General features: G+C 43.1%; 1 protein-coding gene across 3 annotated transcripts in view; it reads right to left on the bottom strand.

The window, feature by feature from the left end:
• Positions 1–3,893: 3,893 nt before the first annotated feature.
• The window catches only part of BRINP3 (BMP/retinoic acid inducible neural specific 3), a 169,719-nt gene continuing 154,052 nt past the window's right edge, over positions 3,894–19,560 (bottom strand). For all 3 annotated transcript variants that reach the window (XM_080650894.1, XM_080650896.1, XM_080650895.1), the window contains exon 8: positions 3,894–5,366. In XM_080650894.1, the coding sequence (XP_080507020.1) occupies positions 4,250–5,366 (1,117 nt within the window). In that variant the 3' untranslated portion in view covers positions 3,894–4,249. The remainder of the gene's footprint in view (positions 5,367–19,560) is intronic.

The following is a 19,560-nucleotide window of genomic DNA, read 5'->3' on the forward strand; positions in this document are numbered from 1 at the left end:
TAGGAAGCTCTGCTCATGGCCATTCACAGCCAGGGCGGTGGGTAAGTAGCAGTGAGCCTTGGCCAAGCTTCTTCAAGCACATATGTTTGCATGTTGTCCAGAGAGGATTTGCACTCATGTTTCATTGGTGAGAATTTATAGTCAGAGTCAGTGAGGGAAGGAAAAGTAATTGAGCTGGGAAGCTTTGTACTTAAGGAAAAGGAGAAGATGAATTTTAGGGAGTAAACAGTAAAAAGTAATAATACTTCCAGGAAACATTATTCAAAAGTTGAGATGTTTGCTTGAAAATGATTTGTACCTATGAAACTTTTAATAATACACTGAATATCCCAGGGATTATGAATTCTAAAACAACTTTTATTCTTTTTTTGAAATATATGTTTTTTATTGATTTCAGAGAGGAAGGGCTCGGGAGAGATAGAAACATCAATGATGAAAGAGAATCATTGATCAGCTGCCTCTTGCACGCCCCCTACTGGGGATTAAGCCTGCAACCCCAGGATGTGCCCTGACTGGGAATGGAACCATGACCTCCTGGTTCATAGGTCAATGCTCAACCATTGAGCTACACTGGCCGGGCATAGCTTTTATTTAGAACAGATTTAGAGTTACAGAAAAATTATTAAAAAATGTGTTTCTATACCCCACTCCCACTTTTCCCTATTATTAAAATCTTATATCAACGTGGTACCTTTGTTACAATTAATAAATATTGTAACATTATTAATTTAAGTCTCTATTCAGATTCCTTAGTTTTGACCTAATAACTTTGCTTTATTGCTGGTGGTACCGAGGTAAATTGAATAGTAGAAACCTGTTCTATGTTTTCTCCACCATTTTTCTTTTTTAAAAAAATGCAGTCTAATATTAAATAATAGTTTGGTATGAAATAAATACTTTGGAAAAGGAAGATAGGGAAATAGCCAAGGGCTGGATTAAGAAAGGAATTACATGCCAATTAAAGAGTTAGTTCCCTATTCAGTAAAAATACGAGTAACATTTCCATTTTAATAGGTTTATAATTTAAAAGTTCACACTGGTGACTGGGGGGTAATGGAACTGGAAAAATTACCAGGGAAATTAGAAAAGATGAATTATGGATTTCCAGCAGTACGATAGACTCACCATTTTTTTTTTTTTTAAGGCTCCTGTATTAGCCAACTTCTGACACCCTTCAGGGTTGTTTTATGCCCAGAACAATGCTGGTTGGAGGGAGAGTCAAGTTAGAAATCTGTGGTGAGGTTACTACCTTATCTGAAAATCCTTTGCCCTCGGAACAGTGCCTTACTCATGGTAAGAACTGCATAGATATTTAATCAAGCATTACATAGTATAGTTACTATGTGATAGTTGCATTGTACAACCATAGAATGAAATAGTACTTTGGTCATTAAATGGTTAGTCTGATTGTCAGAAACATGAGATAATTTCAAGTGTGGAACTTTTGCTTCAGATTGAATTTCATTTAGATGTACTAATTTACCACATGTCCTCCATATCAAATAATTTGACATGGATATTCTAATTCACAAGCCATCCATAGTTCATTAAAAGAGCTGATGTTGCCTTCATGTAAAAGAAATGGAGATGTAAAAATTTCCAGCTGACATATATTTATCAAATATTGAACTATTATGGGGTGATTGGATTATAATTTACATTTCTATCTCCAGGAAAACCTGATCACACAGATGGAGGAAAGTAGAATGGCAATAGCAGGAGAATGGGAGATGGTGAATGGGCATAGCAAAATGTGGACTCTCAGGTTTTAAAAATTCAGTCAATTATGCGATAATTGCCTAAGAATATCACAAGCTTAACATCTGTGACTCTGTGGCTTCAAATTATAAATACCGTATCTATGACCAGAGGGAAATGCAATTTTGCAAGAGGATTATTATTCTAATTAAATGATCCAGGCACCGAATCAGAATGAGATTCTTATCACAGGCTCTCTGAGCTTGATTTACTTCATATGTTCTTTTCAGTGGTCACCTTGATTTGGGAAACCTATCTGTAGCTTCTCAAAAACCCTAAGCCACACTTATTATTTAAAATTGTCTTTTCTACGAGGTTTTCAAAATTCTGGTAATATATGAGAAATAGTAACATAAAAATATGTGTTGATCATTTATCCTTTACATCTGTATAACACTTGAGAATTTGCTTGGTCTGTTCACTTACACTGTATCCATGGTGTCTTCGACACAACATTCAGAGAGAAGCATTCGTATGACCTCTGTATTTCAGGGGAAACCAGACTCGGATATAAAGGTCATGCTGACAGTGTAACCAAGGCAGCTGGCACTCGGATAATGAGATCCTGACCAGTGGGACTTCTGTGCCAACACAGGACGTCCCAGGATTAAAGCCCCGTTAAGTTCTTCCTTACCTGTCGCTGCGGGGTCTTCCCTCGTAAGCCAGTCAGGGCAGACAGAGCGAGCTGAGCGTGGCTGAGCGTCCTCAGGTTCCAGGGAGTGCCGCCGCCGCCCTGTGTCCACTGGTGACAATGCGTGTTGCTTGGCTGGTTTCTGGCCCTAGGCTCCCAAGACTCTTCTGATAAAGGTCCTTGCGGCAATTCTGACTTTTTCAGACAAACCTGTGTTGGACTCTGGGTCTCTCAAAGTCTTGGTTTGACCAACCATTCTGAGCCTTTTGCCAAAAAAAAAAAAAAAAAGGAATAATAATAATCTATAACCTAGTGTTGTTGTTAGAATCAAAGGAAGAGACTATTTGATATAACACCAAAATGATGATGGTTAATGATTGTACATATTTTCTGTTGAATTGCTTAGAAGCTACCCCAAGCAATGGGAGAACAGTGCTTTCTTATGGTAGATCGAATGTGTGTTTAAAATGTCTTAGAAAGAAAGACAAACATCTCAAGAACCCAGAATGTCCGGGTGATGTTTTTGTCGCCAGTCTTACTCTGTTCATTCCCGTCCTGGGTTCCTTTCTCCGAGCCCTGGAAAATGACGCGATGGCCTCAGCAGGTAAGCTGGGCGGCGGGGCGTGTGTTGAAATGCTAAGAAATGCTTATGACACATCCAGACGAGAGCTGAGTGGTAAGTGCCATAACCACACTTGACCTTGGCGGTACGTTCAGGTATATCTAAGCAAAAAGTGGCCGGGGAGAGGTCAGTGGGGGGAAAAGGAGACATGTAATACTTTAAACAATAAAGAATTTAAATTTAAAAAATGCATTTTAAATCCACAGGGAGAAAGGTTCTAATTATATATCTAATATTACACCATGGGCAATATGGGAACTCATTTTAAAACAAAAACTTAAACTAAAAATAGTTTTATATTGAAAGGGTGTTTTTTTTTTTAAAAAAATGTATTTTAGTAATAGTTTATCCGAGAGAAAAAAAGTGTTTCTTTACATCAGTTATTGATTTATTTTATACCAACACATTATTATTTGTAAATTCTAGAAGTTATACAATTGACATTGGTAAAATGTTGGAATAACTAGGTTTTCAGTACATGAAGTGAAAATGATTGTGTGGCATATACCGACTATAGGTTATTAGAATTTAGAAAAACAATGGCTGAGCAAGTTGCTAAAAAAAATAAGAGTTTCCTTTGTCTATGATGTGCTTCTAATCACCTTTTTCAGTATGTTTAGTTGGAAAATATTTTACCTGCTTATTATAATAAGGATGGTATCTCAGAATGGATTGCAAGCACGGGTAATACAAGTAAGAATGTACCAACTGCTTCCTAAGCATTCTATGTAGCTGGGTTTTCCCTGAAGGCGGTGGAGAGGGACTTTCAAATGTTCCCATTTAAAAAAATCCCGGTGAATTTTCCCCAGGTTCTAACAAGCCATGTATCCAAATCGAACTCATTTCATGGGGGAAAAAAAGAATCCCACAGCACTTCTTTTTAATAACTGTTCAGCTACAAAATTTTATTGGTATCTTTTTATGTTCCCTCCAGAGGATGTAATGCACAAAAGCATTGCCACGGAACATATAAAATTACAAATGAAATTTATTGTAAAAAGTAGACTGTCTCCTAGACGGGTGTCAGTATTTATTTCACTCATCAACCAAGACTGCAGTGGGATATATTCACGGGCAGCAAGTCCAGGGGTGGACGCTGCCATCCAGCGTTATTGACGGCTATAAGACAAGATAGTGAAAAGACAATTGGTTTAAGTGTACTCTTCCGAACATAAACGGTCCCACAAAAAGCACTGTAAAAACTCCCCCGGGCTTGGGTTTGTGCTTGACGTGACTGGTTAACTACATAATTTGGTCGTGTCGTAATCCACGGTGTTGGGCAATTTGGCATTGAAGGCCTGCAGCGCGGCCTGGATGCGCACCACCTCGCTCGTGGCCAGCTTGAGTCTGTGGCGGAGCAGGCAGGCGAACAGGTCCAGGCGGCGCGGGCCGGGCGGCGAGAGCTTATTTACACGGTCTCGGATCTCGACCAGCTGCAGCAGCGCCGAGTCCTGGGATCCCTGAGTGTAGGGGTAATCCAGCTGCAAGATCAGGTCCCGGATGGCCTCGGGGTCAAAGTGCATGCTGTAGCCGAACACTTGGATGTTGTTGATCTTCATGTAGCCCAGGTTCCGGGCCGGGTCGATGAACTCCAGGGGCTCGTAGTACACGCTCTCGTTGCCGTGGGGGCCGCTGGACTTGATGCGGCTGCGCAGGTAGATGTGCACCGTCTCGAAGAACGTCTTCCACTTGTTGCCCAGCGTCAGCGACCAGTTGTAGCACTGCAGGGGCAGGTCCAGCCTAGTCCGCTCCCAGTCGGGGAAGCTGTCCTCGCTGACGGGCATGAACCAGCTCTCCGAGTGGCTGCCCCCGAAGGGGTTGATGTACACGGCCAGCACGGGCTCCAGGGTGCTGTTCTTGGTCAGGCAGATCTGCAGCGAGAGCCCCAGGATCATGTGCACCAGGCTGGACTTGTACTTGTTGCTCTTCAAGGTGAGCAGCATGCGCTTGCGCCACGACGGGTCGAACCAGCTGTTGAGGCGCATGTCGTTGCTGATGAAGATGGCGTGCACCTCGAGGCGCCGGTCCGTCTTCTGCAGCAGGTACTTCATCTCCAGGTCCTGCAGGTCGGTCTCGAAGCCGATGTAGTGGTCGGTGGACTCGGCCACCTCGGGCTTGCACACGCCCTGGCTCAGCATGTAGCCCGTGTTGCAGGCGCCGCAGCGCGTGCGGTTGTCGGGGGCGCAGGCCAGGCAGGCGGCCGCGTCGCCCACCGTGCAGGGCAGGGCGGCCGTGCAGGCCAGCTGGTCGCTGGGGCAGGTGCAGGAGTGCGTCTCCTCCGAGAAGCTGCCCAGGAGCCCGTTCTCGTTGCAGTAGAGGAAGGACTGGATGCGAGTGAGCCAGTAGGTGGCGGTTCTGCAAACAGAACAGGGAGAATCTGTGTCAATACAGGCACCGTGAGGGGCTGCACTATGGTCCCTTCAGGTCGGCCCCAGCCAGTCGCTTAACGGAGGTGCAAGGTCCAGAGAGCCCTGCGGGCGGGGCTCAGCGGTTGAGCATCGACCTAGGAACCAGGAGGTGGGCTCCATCCCCAGTGTGGGGCGTGCAGGAGGCAGTTCATCCATGATTCTCTCTCATCATTGATGCTTTTATCTCTCTCTCCCTCTTCCTTCCTCTCTGAAATAAAAATATATTTTTAAAAAAGATCCATATAGTTCATCATTGAAGAAATATACTGTATATTTGTATACTATAAATTATATATATTTAATAGTTATGTTTATATAGTATATACATTTATATACTATATAATCATGTTATATAATAGATGTTTGCATATTTGTATATTATATATATTTTTTATTTCTGCACAAGAAATGGCTATAGATAATTCCTTCTGAAGAGATTGCATGTGGTCTCATTAGTATACTTGGAAGCTGATTGTGTTTAGAGTTGGATCGGTTATTGTTCTGAAAAGATATCTAACAATAGGAAATAAGTGGCTTTATCATAATATCTAGAGGAGGATTAGGGTGTATAAATGAGGACCGGTCCTTCATTTACCCTTAGCTTCGCTTCAATAAGCCCTCCTGTCCCAGGAAGCCCTCAATAGAAAATAAAAGAAAAATAAACAGCTCCAAATTGCCAATCAATGGATTTAAATCCCAGGGTTTTATCAACATTGAAAGAACAAGTACCTACTGAGAGGGAAAATATTATTGAAACATGTTTGATTTTTTACTTACAGGCTGCTCAAAGAAATTGTCGAAAATATCTCATTAAAACCAACTACAAGTTCTTTTAATAAGGGTTGTGTCAATTTAATGTGTTTGATTTGAATCATTAACAATTTTTTCTCATTTCTTCCCAAAAAAATCAGGCAAATCATGAAGCCAATTTAAGATGTTATTTTCCTGTTTCTTCACCTTATTCAGACTCTTTTTGTTAATCCTCACCCAAGGATTTTCCACTGATTTTTAGAGAGAGTGGGAGGGGGCAGACAGAGAAACATCAATGTGAGAGAGACACATTGATAGGTTGCCTCCCACTTGCACCCCGACCAGGGCCAGGATGGATCCTGCAACTCAGGTATGTGCCCTTTACTGGAATTGAACCCAGGACCCTTTAGTCTGAAGGCTGACGCTCTATCCAGTGAGCCAAACCCACTAGGGCTCAGACACTCTTGGTGTGTTTACAATCTCTGTAAAATAGCCAACCTGCATGGCTCAGTGGTTGAGCATCGACCTATGAACCAGGAGGTCACGGTTTGATTCCTGATCAGGGCACATGCCCGGGTTGTGGGCTCGATCCCCAGTGTGGGGCAAGCAGGAGGCAGCTGATGGTATTTCTCTCTTTCTGTCCATCTCTCTTCCTCTCTAAAAATCAACAAAAAATTTAAAAAAATAAAATCTGTTAAATAATGAAGGAAAAGTATGGCTGTGGATTCAGAAAATGTTTTCTCATTCTAGCTGTACGATCATGGAATATTAGGGCAGGTTGTGTAACCCACTTTCATGTGAAAAATGGGAATAGCAATATCTCCTATATTGCGTTCTTGTGAGAGATACTTCGGCTCAGACTGTATGCCTGTGCTTAGAATACTGCCTCGTGTGTGTCTCAGAGCAGACACAAAAACTACCGACTTTTGATATCCTTACGCCTTTCCAGTGTTCATTGTGTAATATACATATGAGATTTTCTGCAAAATGTACTCAGTCCTTTACACTGCCACCATTTTTTTATAAAATATATTTTGTGGATTTCAGAGAAAAAGGAAGAGAGAGATAGAAACATTGATGAGCGAGAATCACTGATCGGCTATTTCCGGCACAGCCCCTACTATGGATGGAGCCTGCAACCCAGGTATGTGCCCTGATCGGGAACCGAACCATGGTAGATTCCTGGTTCACAGGTCGACGCTCGACCACTGAGCCAGGCTAAAACAGACATTTAATATAGTTGTGAAGACCTAACTCTCAAATTCATTTGTTTGCCTCTTCCTCCCACCCCCTTTTCACACTTTCTGTAGTTCCGTTTATGGCCACCTAATATAAAGAATATAAAATATATAGCCAATCTGGCTTGAAAATTACATTTTCTTCCCTGAAACCATAGCATACATTCCCCAGACAATTCATCTCTCACTGTAAGGCTCTAATCGTGTTTCCAAATCACAAGGACACACAATGAAATAAGTAGGCCTCAGGCTAAAAGGCTGCGCGCACACAACTAGGGCACAGGGGAAGAATCGCGGGGACACTTTCTCAGGAAAGCAGGGGCCCTCCAGCTTTCGGGCTCTCCCCGCCCCTTGCCCGGCCGCAGATGCACTTCGGGGGGATGTGCTTCAGTTTTGCGTCTCTGCTTCCCGTGCATGAAGATTGAGGGGCGTCCTGTCAGAGCCCTCGGACCCGGACAGAGGAGCTAGTGCGTGGATTTCCTTCCTTGCTGCTCCTTGTTGTATTTCGACTATTTTATTGTATTTTGCAAGGAGGAGCAGATTTTTCCAGGAAAAAGAAATACAATAGGAAGTCTTTTTTCTTTCTCCTTGTAAAAATTTGGTTAAAAATAGAAAGTGGAACACATTTGAAGACGGCTTGTGGATTTTCACTTACCCGAAACATCACCAAGTTGTTTTTTTCCAACAAAGCAGAATTTAACTTTTTTTTTAATTTTAAAACTTCAAAAATTTTTCAGGAAAACATTTTCAAAATGGAAGAGAAGTAGCTTCAAAATTAGGCTATCCCATGCCAGCCGGGCATGTTTTGTTTGTTTGTGCCCTTGTATACACTCTATTCTTATTCTTTTCATTCCATACCTGTAAGGGCAATCACCAGGCATCGCCTCCTGTACACTGTACAGTCAGTGGCAAGTGAATTGTTCCCTAAAGCTGCATCCATCATGGCTTATGTGTGTGAATTTTTATCTACATGTTACAATAGATTCTGGCAGCCTTACATTTCCCCTCCAAGTAAATGTCATGTCGCTCCTGAAAAAATTACTAATTGAACATATCTGCCTTTCACCAGTGCAGTTAAAAGCTCCCATTAACAGCTGGAAATTGATTGGAGTAGACAATATCTGCTCTTAGGACGAACGGCCCCAACCAGTAATGTGTTTCCTCTGGCAGGTGGGGACACGCGCGATGCAGAGATGCGATGGCATGTCACCCGCAGGAGAAAATGAGCTCTCAGAGTGGTATGTCAACATCCATTTTCATAGCCGTGTAATACCTCCGCTCATAACCAATGGGGTTAGGCAGAAACACCTGCTGTCTCTCCTGGAATCTGTGTGACAAATTAAATCCGAGGTAGCATGACTACCTTCTAACCGGATAGCCCCCCTGGGGTAAGCCGCCTCAGCCATTCCCCCCATGTCAGTCATCGGGGTAAACACCACATTCGAAGGGGACCAGACACAATTTCCAACGAACATGTTTCCATTACCTATCTTAATAGATTTTCTGATTCAGAGATTGAGGGAGATAAAGATGAGTTTTTATTTATAGAGTAGTTACCTGAGGAGATTGAAGGGATGTGTGGAAGCTACTCAGATACGTGGCTCTCTGTATATGAAACGTCTGAATTCTATCGGATTCAATGAGTGTGTGTGCCTTGTGGTTCTGGAGATTTCTGAACACAGAGACAGATTCCTATTTTTCTACAGGACAACATAATCCTCAGTTATTCTTCAACTTCAAAATTTTATTGCTTCTTTAAATCTAGCTGTAGCCCCCGTGGTCAGCAAACTGCAGCTCGCTAGCCACATGCGGCTCTTTGGCCCCTTGAGTGTGGCTCTTCCACAAAATACCACAGCCTGGGCGAGTCTATTTTGAAGAAGTGGTGTTAGAAGAAGTTTAAAAAAATTGGCTCTCAAAAGAAATTTCAATCGTTGTACTGTTGATATTTGGCTCTGTTGACTAACGAGTTTGCTAACCACTGGACAGCCCATTGGCTCTGTGGATAGAAGGTCGGCCTGCAGACTGAAGGGTCCCGGGCATGTACCTGGTTTGCAGGCTCGATCCCTGGCCCTGGTTGGGGCATGGGGGGGAGGTAACCAATCGATGTGTCTCTTTCACATCAGTTTTCTCTCTCTCTCCCTCCCACTCTTTAAAAATCAATGGAAAAATATCTTCAAATGAGGATTAACAACAACAAAAAGTTAAGATGATACATTTACTTATATAATCACAATTGCCATTATCACATAACTAATTTATTGGCAGTGACAAATAGCCAGGCCATATTCCAATTTACCTGAAAATCTAAAAATAATTATTTTTAATTCTTAAAAATCAGGCTCCAAAGAGAGTCTACTCATTTCATTAGGTAGTTATGCCTCTTAAGTCTTTTCCAGTCTTAACTTCTTTGCTTATCCCTTGCTGTTGACTTGAGAAAATGAGAGCAGTTTTTAAAATATCCCACTCTCTGGATGTGACTGATGGATTCCTTATGGTGACGTTTAACCTGCTCAGCTGTCCCTGCTCAGTCACCTGGAGACCAGAAGGTGACGTCAGACCCAGGAGTATTGTGTTTTGGGGAGGACGGTACAGACAAAGCTCATAAGTGACTCCAAAGTCACTATGTTTTATATTTAAATTAATGTTCTGGGTTCAAATCATAAACACACACACACAGTTTATAAAGAACTCTGATTCCAAACCTGTGACTGCCTAAAAAATACTCATTAAAAAATAGCCTGTAGAGTGTAAGTAAGCCAAATAGCAGCCCGTCCCATCTACCCCTACACTTCTGCTCCTCCTGTGCAAATAAGAAATAAAATGGTACAGAATACACGGGAACGCGGTTAATAAACGGGTTTGCAATGAGCACAGTGGTCCCCAAAGGGCCTTCACCTGGGTGCTCAGAGAAGAGAAAGATAGGCAACATTTATGCAGCGATTTTAGGCACTTTACCAATGCAGTCATGTCACCCTCCCTTCCGAGGTAAATGTGATTAATGCTGCCTTTTACAGAGCAGATCCCTGAGCCTCAGGGTGGCTGGGTCACTTTCCTGAGGTCACGGAGGCAGTGAACTTGTGGCACGTTAGGGATGTAAGCAAAGGGTTTTCTCCTCCTCAAGCAGACCCATGAGCACAGTTACAGGAGAAACCCCTGCCCCATGCTTGTAATTCTTAAAAAAAAAGATATATATTTATTTCAGAGAGGTACGGAGAGAGAGACAGAAACATCAATGATGAGAGAGAATCATGAATCGGCTGCCTCCTGCACGCCCCACACTGGGGATGGAGCCTGCAACCTGGGCATGTGCCCTGACCGCGAATCGAACCGTGACCTCCTGGTTCATAGGTCAACACTCAACCACTGAGCCACACGAGCCGGTCATACTTGTAATTCTTTCATTAGGAAATAGTTCCTTTCATCCAGAAAAAAATAGTAATTCAAATGAGGTAATTATAAAAAATGTAGTACGAAGACTGCCTATTATAATTGAAAGTATTTGGTTACATTCCCAGCTTAACTACACACTAATGCTAAGTTTCCCTTTCATTTTAGCCTTAAATAATTACTTTGTGCATGGGCCAGGGTATTTATTTGTTAACTGGTGTTTATATTTCAACTTTTGCAATCGAGAAGCATCTTAATGAGAACCTAACCTTGCCATAGCAACGAATATTGACTGTTTAGAAACATGCCTGGAACGTAGCAAACACCGTCCCTTTATGAAGTAATTTGAGACTCAACATGAAGCGGAGACAGGTACTAATATCTTCTCCGTTTTTGCAGAAGAGGAAGGAAGTGATTTTGAACATGAACCCTGAAATGGAGGAGCTGGGACTTAAATTGTCCATATGATGCTCGTCTGCACTTCTTAATACCACATTCCCATAAAAAGAGCTCCTTTTTAAAGGCACAATAAAAGGTAATGGTATTTCCTTCAGGTAATTAAAACTTCAGTCAATTCTAAAAGACGCGCCTGTCCATAAAAGTGGGAAGAATGTGTGCCAGTACCGAGACAGAAGAGATGGGGAGAGAAATAGACAAAACCTCAATTTTCCATTCATTTGTTCATTATACAAACACTTATTGATCCTACCCGGCATGACTCAGTGGTTGAACATCAACCTATGAAAGAGAAGGTCATGGTTTGATTCCCGGTCAGGGTACGTGCCTGGGGTGCAGGCTTGATCCCCAGTGTGGGGCGTGCAGGAGGCAGCCTATGGAAGATTCTCTCTCATCATTGATATTTCTCTCCCCCTCTCCCTTCCTCTCTGAAATCAATAAAAATGTAGTTTAAAAATATATCACTTGAATTCAGTACCTACAGTACTCACAATGCATCTCTCAACGTGCAGACCCCTTTTCGCCCCCCAAAAAGGTTAAATTACACTATGACATATCATACAGAATTTAAACCAAACACAGGGAAATGCAAACAAGACCAGTTAACATAACACACCACGTCATCCACCAAGGTGAAAATGCCGTGAAATGAAATTTAAATATGGAACGATGAATAGATCAGACGAATTTGCAAAACGGAAGAAGAAAAGTCTTGGAAGACGACCTCCTACTGACTGGGACTCGCTCTGAGCTGGGCCGGAACTGTCCTGTGCTTAAGGGCTGGCTGTTCCTGCTACAGCCTCCGAGGAAACGCTGGATTAACGTTGGCCATAAACCAAATGGTAAAGATCAGAGCTGCATGGCTACCCGCGCCCCTTTGAAAGCAGTCTGCACCGAAAATGCCTTTGAAATGGGCCTTTCCCTGCATTTGCTTCTGAAAGCAAAGGAAGGTTTCTATAAATAAATGCTGAAAATCTTAGGGCCTTGTTCCCCTGTTTTGAAATATGTTAAAATTCAGAAAAAAAAAAAAATCTGAGTCTACTTATGGAAAGCTTGCAGAAGCATGAATATGGAAGTGTTGTAAGTACTTACGTTCTAATTACATATCTAACATCATTTCAGATAACATTATGTGAGGGGAGTGGGAAAGTGGGGATCAAAAAATAGGAGATTTTGTGAATTCCTAGTGCATGTTACACTAGAAAAGCATAAATATATAATAAACATGTAATCTAAATAAAAAGCAAATTGTAGGTTGTGATAGTTTACAGCAGTGGAGGAGGCATTTTAAGCTACAAGTGTAGGAGGAGTTATGAAAATATAAATCATAGGGGGTGGAAATAAGTAAAAAACGATGATACCGGAACTGAGTCTTGCAGAGTGGACGGAATGTAAGTGAAGGGGAATAAATACTGGGGTGATATCATGTGGAGAATAATATGTACCTGGATTACTACACAGTGGCCTGACAACACTCATTTTTCTCCAACTGCCTCTGGGCCCTCTCCACCTTAAGCCCCATTATTGAGTTAAATCAGCATGTCTAATTTGAATCCTGCTGTGTTTTACTTTTAAATAAATTTTTGTTGATTCCAGAGAGGAAGGGAGAGGGAGATAGAAGATTCAATTGATGAGAGAGTATCATTGATTGGCTGCCTCCCACACGTCCCTACACTAGGGATCCAGCCGAACCAGGAGGCAAAGCTCAAGGACCTCCTGGTCTACAGGTCAACACTCAACCACTGAGCCACACCAACTGGGCTGTTTCACTGTGTTACCTGTCTCTTGGTCCTCCTCATTCTGTCACCAAATTATGTGGTTTATGTGAAAACTTATTTAAAAATTCTTTTCTAAATGATCATCCACATCATTGCACAGGAGAGGAAAACTGAGTCCCCCGGTCCCATCTGATGTCCGGTGGTGCCTGGAATTGGTATCCTTTTGTCCGTCTGTAAGCACTCTCTCAGAGAGTTAGCTAAATGAACTCCCTGCTACATCTCTGGTCAAACAAGGTCCTCTGTTTAGAAAGCTGCACCCAGCCTTGCCTAAGTGCTGCCCTTATATTTATGGACAAGCCTGGGAGAGAGTTCCCAAATTGTCTTCAGCTCCCCTACCCCCTTGTGATCTGAAGCCATTTAATGTATCTCTACGCTTTATGTAGTGCACACCCTTACTAAGCCCCTACATGATCCTAAATTTTTGAGGGCTGATGGCCATAGGACGGCCATATCTTATGTTTTTATTCTTGAAGTCCAGTAAAATGTAGGCCATGTAGAAGCTGCTCATTTGCAATGCAAATAAAGGGATACATGAAAATATTACATGACCCTATTTAAAGACAGCATTTCGATTTAAACAGTTTAAAACCTATTTTAGAAAGCTCATGTGTTTACACTCTGTAAGAAACAGTTTTGAACACGAGGCACTACATGTAACAACGTGGGTATTAAAATTAATTTGACACTATTTCATAGCTTATCAGGAGGCAGGGATGTTCAATGTCGATGTTAGAAGAACAAAGAAAAGAGAGAGTGGTTGTCCCATGCAGTACAGGATCAGAAACTCAACTATGTGCCTTTCAGGAAAGCCAACACCACAGTTTATACTTCACTGAAATCTTGACAGACATATGCATCCCCTTCTCCAACATCGTGAGGAAATATATTCCGTCGAGTCTTGTGAAGGTGACTAAGAAAACTAATTAGATCAGCATCCACCACGTGCCCTGAGTCAGAGAATCCTGGAAATTAGAGCAGAGAAGGTAGGACCTTGGAAATCACCTTGTCCAACACCTTCACTTGGCGGACGAGAAAATTGAAACCTGATTGGTGAGGATAATTTCCCAAGGTCGAACAGATAATTAGTAGTAGAACAAGGTCTTGAACATAAGCACTCAAACTCCTAAGGAGGGGCCTTTCAGCTGAATAAAGGTCATGCTGTGGTGAAGCATTAAAGAATGAAGCAGAAAAAAGAGCTTCTCTATCAAGCACATTCTAAAGAAGTAAAAGTGAATAAAAGTAGTATAACTATAAAAATATATGGGAATACAGACGTGTGCACATAAAACGTTATGGAAAGATCTGTAGATATGTATATATATCTTGGCTCTCTTTGAAAAAATTCCTGAAAGTGTATCTTAGTTCTTTGAAATAATATGTTGGACATTTCATCTGAACAATCCTTAACATAAGGCCTTTGTTGATAAGGATGAAGGCAAAAGCAGTGAGAATGAGATAGCTATTCAGAATATGTAATTGATTTTCTGCACAGTTCATTTGATAATAGTTTATGGAATTTGCTACGTTTCCCAACATGGATCTAACACTTGAAAATTAAAATCGCGATGGGATGGTATAATTCATTCTTCCTTTCTGTGCATAGTAATGGAAGCCCCTGGCCACTCCATTGAAGCCTGCACTTCCTACTTGCAGTAGACCAAAGAGTGCCTTTAGGTCAGTACAGATTCCTCAATGGAAAGTACAAAGGGCAAAATAAATTTAAGATATTTTAGCCAAGCCAGCGTGGCTCAGTGGTTGAGCATCGACCTATGAACCAAGAGGACATGGTCCGACTCCCGGTCAGGGCACATGCCCCGCTTGCAGGCTAGATCCCCATGTGGGGTGTGCAGGAGGCAGCCGATCAAATGATTCTCTCTGATGAAACTGATGTTTCTCTCTCTCTCTCAACCTCTCCCTTCCTCTCTGAAATAAATAAAAAATGTATTTTAAATCTTTTAAATCTGTGATTATTCTCACTTTATAAAAATAAACACTTGAAAGTCTACTAAACAGGCACAGAGAGTCATATCTCTGGCTATCTATGTGCAAGTAAGCGTTAAGCTATAATTTTGGTTTGCAATGCTGTGTTATTTACCAGTCCTGGGATATTTATAATTCATGTAGTAGGTAATTATAGCATGAAATTCTTTATGTACCGTGTGAGAGAACAGGTACAGTTTCTCAGCAGTAAGGACATGGGCCAGCCTGTGTCTAAAGCAGCATGCCTGACGTGAGGGATGAGAACCCTACCGACGGGCTGAAGGCTCTAAAACTGCAGATAAGGTTAGCAAACAAGAGGTGGCTTTTAGGTGCCTAGTTAGCAGTCTTTTTCATTCCGCTAGCATTCTCTTCCAAAAGCCACGGAGGATTTAGAGAGAAATAAATTAATTCCACATGCTGTAATGGATAACACAGAGAAAGCTATTTGCCCATTATACTTCTAAAAGCAAGACAGAATAAGAGGTAAATAATGATGGGAAGCGAGCAACTCAGACAGCCAGTCCTAATTTTAAATCAACACAGTGCACACAAGTCTGTTCTTTAGAGAAAAATCCTTTAAGAAGCACAGATCTATTTTGGAGGCATGAGTTTATCTTCTGACTTTCCGGAGACAAACCTCAGTGGGGTTGTCCCTGCAAACAGAAGGGCCAGGCAGGGAAACAGTGTAAGAGCAAAGTGTCGCTTCGGGAGAGGATTCTGGAAGCACATCCAGAACGCAATTCCGGATCTGCTGTCAAGATCTCTGTCTGATTTTGACGTTACTTGATCTCCCTGGCTGGCAGTTTTCTCTGAGCAAATAGGAGTTGACTCAGATCTTCACGGCTAAAGACTTTTTCAGAAATGTCTTTTTTCCAAACTTCCCCCACCTGGTTGCCCTGGGTCCGCACGCTCTCTCCCCTTTGAGCAATCAGGGGTCTAACATGGCCTAAGGCTTTGCTCTCTTGGTTTTATTTTACTCAATGTAAGCCTTTCATCAAAACGTGTGTGTGTGCGTGTGCGTGTGCGTGTGCGTGTGTGTGTGTGTGTGTGTGTGTGTGTGTGTGTGTGTGTGTGTGCGTGTGCGCGCGCTCACCCAAGGATATTCTTTCCATGGAATTTGAGAAAGTGGGAGGGAAGGAGGGGGGAGAGAGAGATGTGAGAGAGACACTTGGACTGGTTGCCTCCCACACGGAGCTGGTATCAAACCCAGGACCCTTCCATGCTCAGCCCAATGCTCTACCTGAGCCACACCGTCCAGGGCCATCAAATACTCTGACGGCCTCTTGTGAAGCAGCTCATTAGCTGGATTTAGTGGCCTCAGACCTTCTCAGCTGCTTTCATTCACCCTAAGCATTATTTTAATCGTCTCGAGAGAGCGAACACTTGCTAATTCTGAAAGTCCTGACAAAGCCGCTAAAGCACTTGGCTTCCCACCGACCTCCTTTCAACCTAATACCTTCGGAGACCTCCCTATGGTCAAGACACGGTTCCAAGAGCGCCCCCTGCCTGGGCGAACTTGCTTCATTTTCTCAACAACCCCGAGTTAGCATGGTGGTTTGGAGGTGTCACCAGGAGGTGTCTCTACTTCCCAGTCAGCTTCAAATCTGGATTTGGCCACCTCACGAGTTCTTGACCTGAGTTAGGTGCTGGTCCACTCACTCTTACACCCCACACTGGCCCCGGTAACCTTGGAAGCCACTCACTGAAAATGCAAGCCTCCACTCCTCAGGACCTCCAAATGACCACGTGGGGCAGAGGCACACGTTCCCACCCTCAAATCCTGCTCCACACCCGCCTCCACACTGAAACCATCCTGGCTCTTTCAATGAGGGTTTCAGGCCCCTGTTGCGTTTGTGTACTATACGTCATCACACTCCAACAGGTTCCCTGCCAGGGCACCGACACCTCCTCCCAATGGACATTCTGAAAATACAGCCTCCAGCCCCGGCCACGCCTTCAGATGACTGCCACCTGCCCTTCACTTTCACGAAAGTCACCGATTTAAAAAAACCACAAACCAACTCAACACTCCCCATATCCAGACTCACAAACCACTAAGGAATGCATGGCAACTCTGGCGGATTACCCTGGGCAACCATGAGAACCCACAAAATACAGGTACGGAAGTTGGGTGGGTCTTGCAAACATGTTTTATGAGAAAAAAGTAAAGAAAATACATGCTACGATTCATGCAGGTGAAAATCATTACCACACATTTCACAATGCCAGGGCCACCTTCAAAGGCATCTGTCAAGCCCACAGGGTGGGAGCCCATCCGATGAAGTGGGGCCAAAGAGGAAAAGACCAGAATACACATGTACATGGAATGAGGCAGACAACGAAAGTATAACTATGAGCCCTGTATATGATTAGCTCAAGTCTCTGTAGGTTTCAGAAAAACCAAACCCAACAGGAAACAAAATAAAGTATAAAAAAAAATCAACCGCCCACACTGGGTTTTTGTGGTGTGTTGTTTTGTTTGTTGGTTTGTATTTTTGGATTAAGACTACAATGCTGAAAAGGAGACATGGCCCCACTGTGGATTTCCTCCTCCATAAATACGTGAGGTAATAAACAGGAAATAGTAAGGACGCAGACGCACCATGAGAGAGACTGAGAGTAGAGTGCGATAGAGAAGAGCGCTCGGGGGCCTCGCAGAGCTGCTCTGGGAGGTGATACCCGAACAGTGAGCCAGAGGCTTCGTGTCCCAGGCAGGGGGAGCAGCTGTGCTGCGGGGAGGGCACCAGACCAGCAGGCCGCCCGGGACGCAGACTCACATGGGCACAGCCTGCGTCTAATGGAAAGCATAACAGCTCATCTTAGATTAAAGAAGGCATCCCTTTGATATACTACAACTAGAAATGGCAGGACCAGAAGTAACTTAATTTTCCTTGAATGTTTTTAATTGATTTCAGAGAGAGGACGGGTGAGGGTGAGAGAGAAACATCAACGATGAGAGAGAATCATTGATCAGCTGCCTCCTGCACGCCCCACACTGGGGATGGAGCCCCAACCTGGCATGTGCCCTGACTGGGAATCAAACCATGACCTCCTGGCTCATAGGTCAATGCTCAACCACTGAGCCACACCAGCTGGGCAGACATAACTTAATTTTGACATTTTCCTTCACCGCACAGCGATCCTTTCACGAAATTAAAACTCTGAAATTCCAGCCAAACGATCGGGTTTCAAACTTGGGGAGACGGAGCGAACTGTATTGCAAAACAGGGCTTGAATGTGGAGCTGGTCTCACAGCCCAGGGACGAGGACATTAGCATTCTCTGAGCTCCTTCACCAGAAAGGCCTGGTTGCCTGGCTCCCCACTTACTGTACAGCCATTCACGCTGGCGGCGTAGACACTCCAGGTTGCCAAGTTTCCCAGGTGTCTCGCCGGAATGCCGCCACAGCCTGCCACTCCCCCCTTGAGAGAGAAACATCTCTATTCACGGGAGAGAAAACGACAGAGAGGCCATTTTTCAACATCTTTGAGGCAAATTCACTCTGCAGCTTGAGCAGCCGTACGTCCTCTTAGCAACAGGTGCGGATACACACTGGCGCCCTCAGAACATGCCTGAAAGGGTCCCTTCGCTGCAGCAGCGAGGTCCATGTCTCTTTAAGGGAGGCCCGCTTTTCAGAGGTTGCCTCATTTGAATGCATCAGCCCTTCCAAACCGCCCCTCATTCATTTTCCTCATGAAATACAAGACTCATCGGTGTGTGTCTCATGCAGATTTTGCCATTAAGATATTATGTATAGATGTGATATTTTAATTGATAGATTACAAACCTATATTTATGGATTTGATATTTCTTACATATAAAACATCCCATTTTAAAAAATATATTTTTATTGATTTTGACGAGGAAGGGAGAGGGAGAGAGATAGAAACATCAACGATGAGAGAGAATCATCAATCAGCTGCCTGTTGCACGCCCCCGACTGGGAATCAAGCCTGCAACCTGGGCATGTGCCCTTGACTGGAATTGAACTGTGACCTCCTGGTTCATAGGTCAATGCTCAACCACCGAGCCACACCAGCTGGGCCAACCTTTTAGATGATCTAACCTTCAGTTCCCTCATCTATAATTTTAGGGGAATAACCCTAACTACCTTGTAACACCGTATTTACAGAGCAAAAACAGGTACACGCTTAAAATTCTCTCCACATTCCCGAAAATAGATAGTGATGTAATTTGGTAGTGATGTATTTCATTTCAAGAGGAATTTAGATGAGGTTATGAAACAAAAAACATGTATTTTTATCATAATCATGTCTTGTCCTGCTTATGTTTCTAATTCATAGTTGAGTGTGTGTGTGTGTGTTTGTGTGTGTGTGTGTGTGCGCGCACGCTAAGGATAAGATTGAGGACAATATTTTATAAATACAAATCTGCCTTAACATTGGTAGGCTTTCCTCATATCCTTACTACTCTGTTTTTAGACTGTTGATGGCAAACTCTCCTTCTTGTATGAATTAATTTTATTTCAGCTCAATAAGAGGTACGGCCTCAGACTTGATCCTTTTGTCTCCTCCGAGAAACCTACATGAAGT

The sequence above is a fragment of the Plecotus auritus genome (genome assembly GCF_963455305.1).
Source record: "Plecotus auritus genome assembly, chromosome: 14".
NCBI classification, from domain to species: Eukaryota; Metazoa; Chordata; class Mammalia; order Chiroptera; family Vespertilionidae; genus Plecotus; species Plecotus auritus.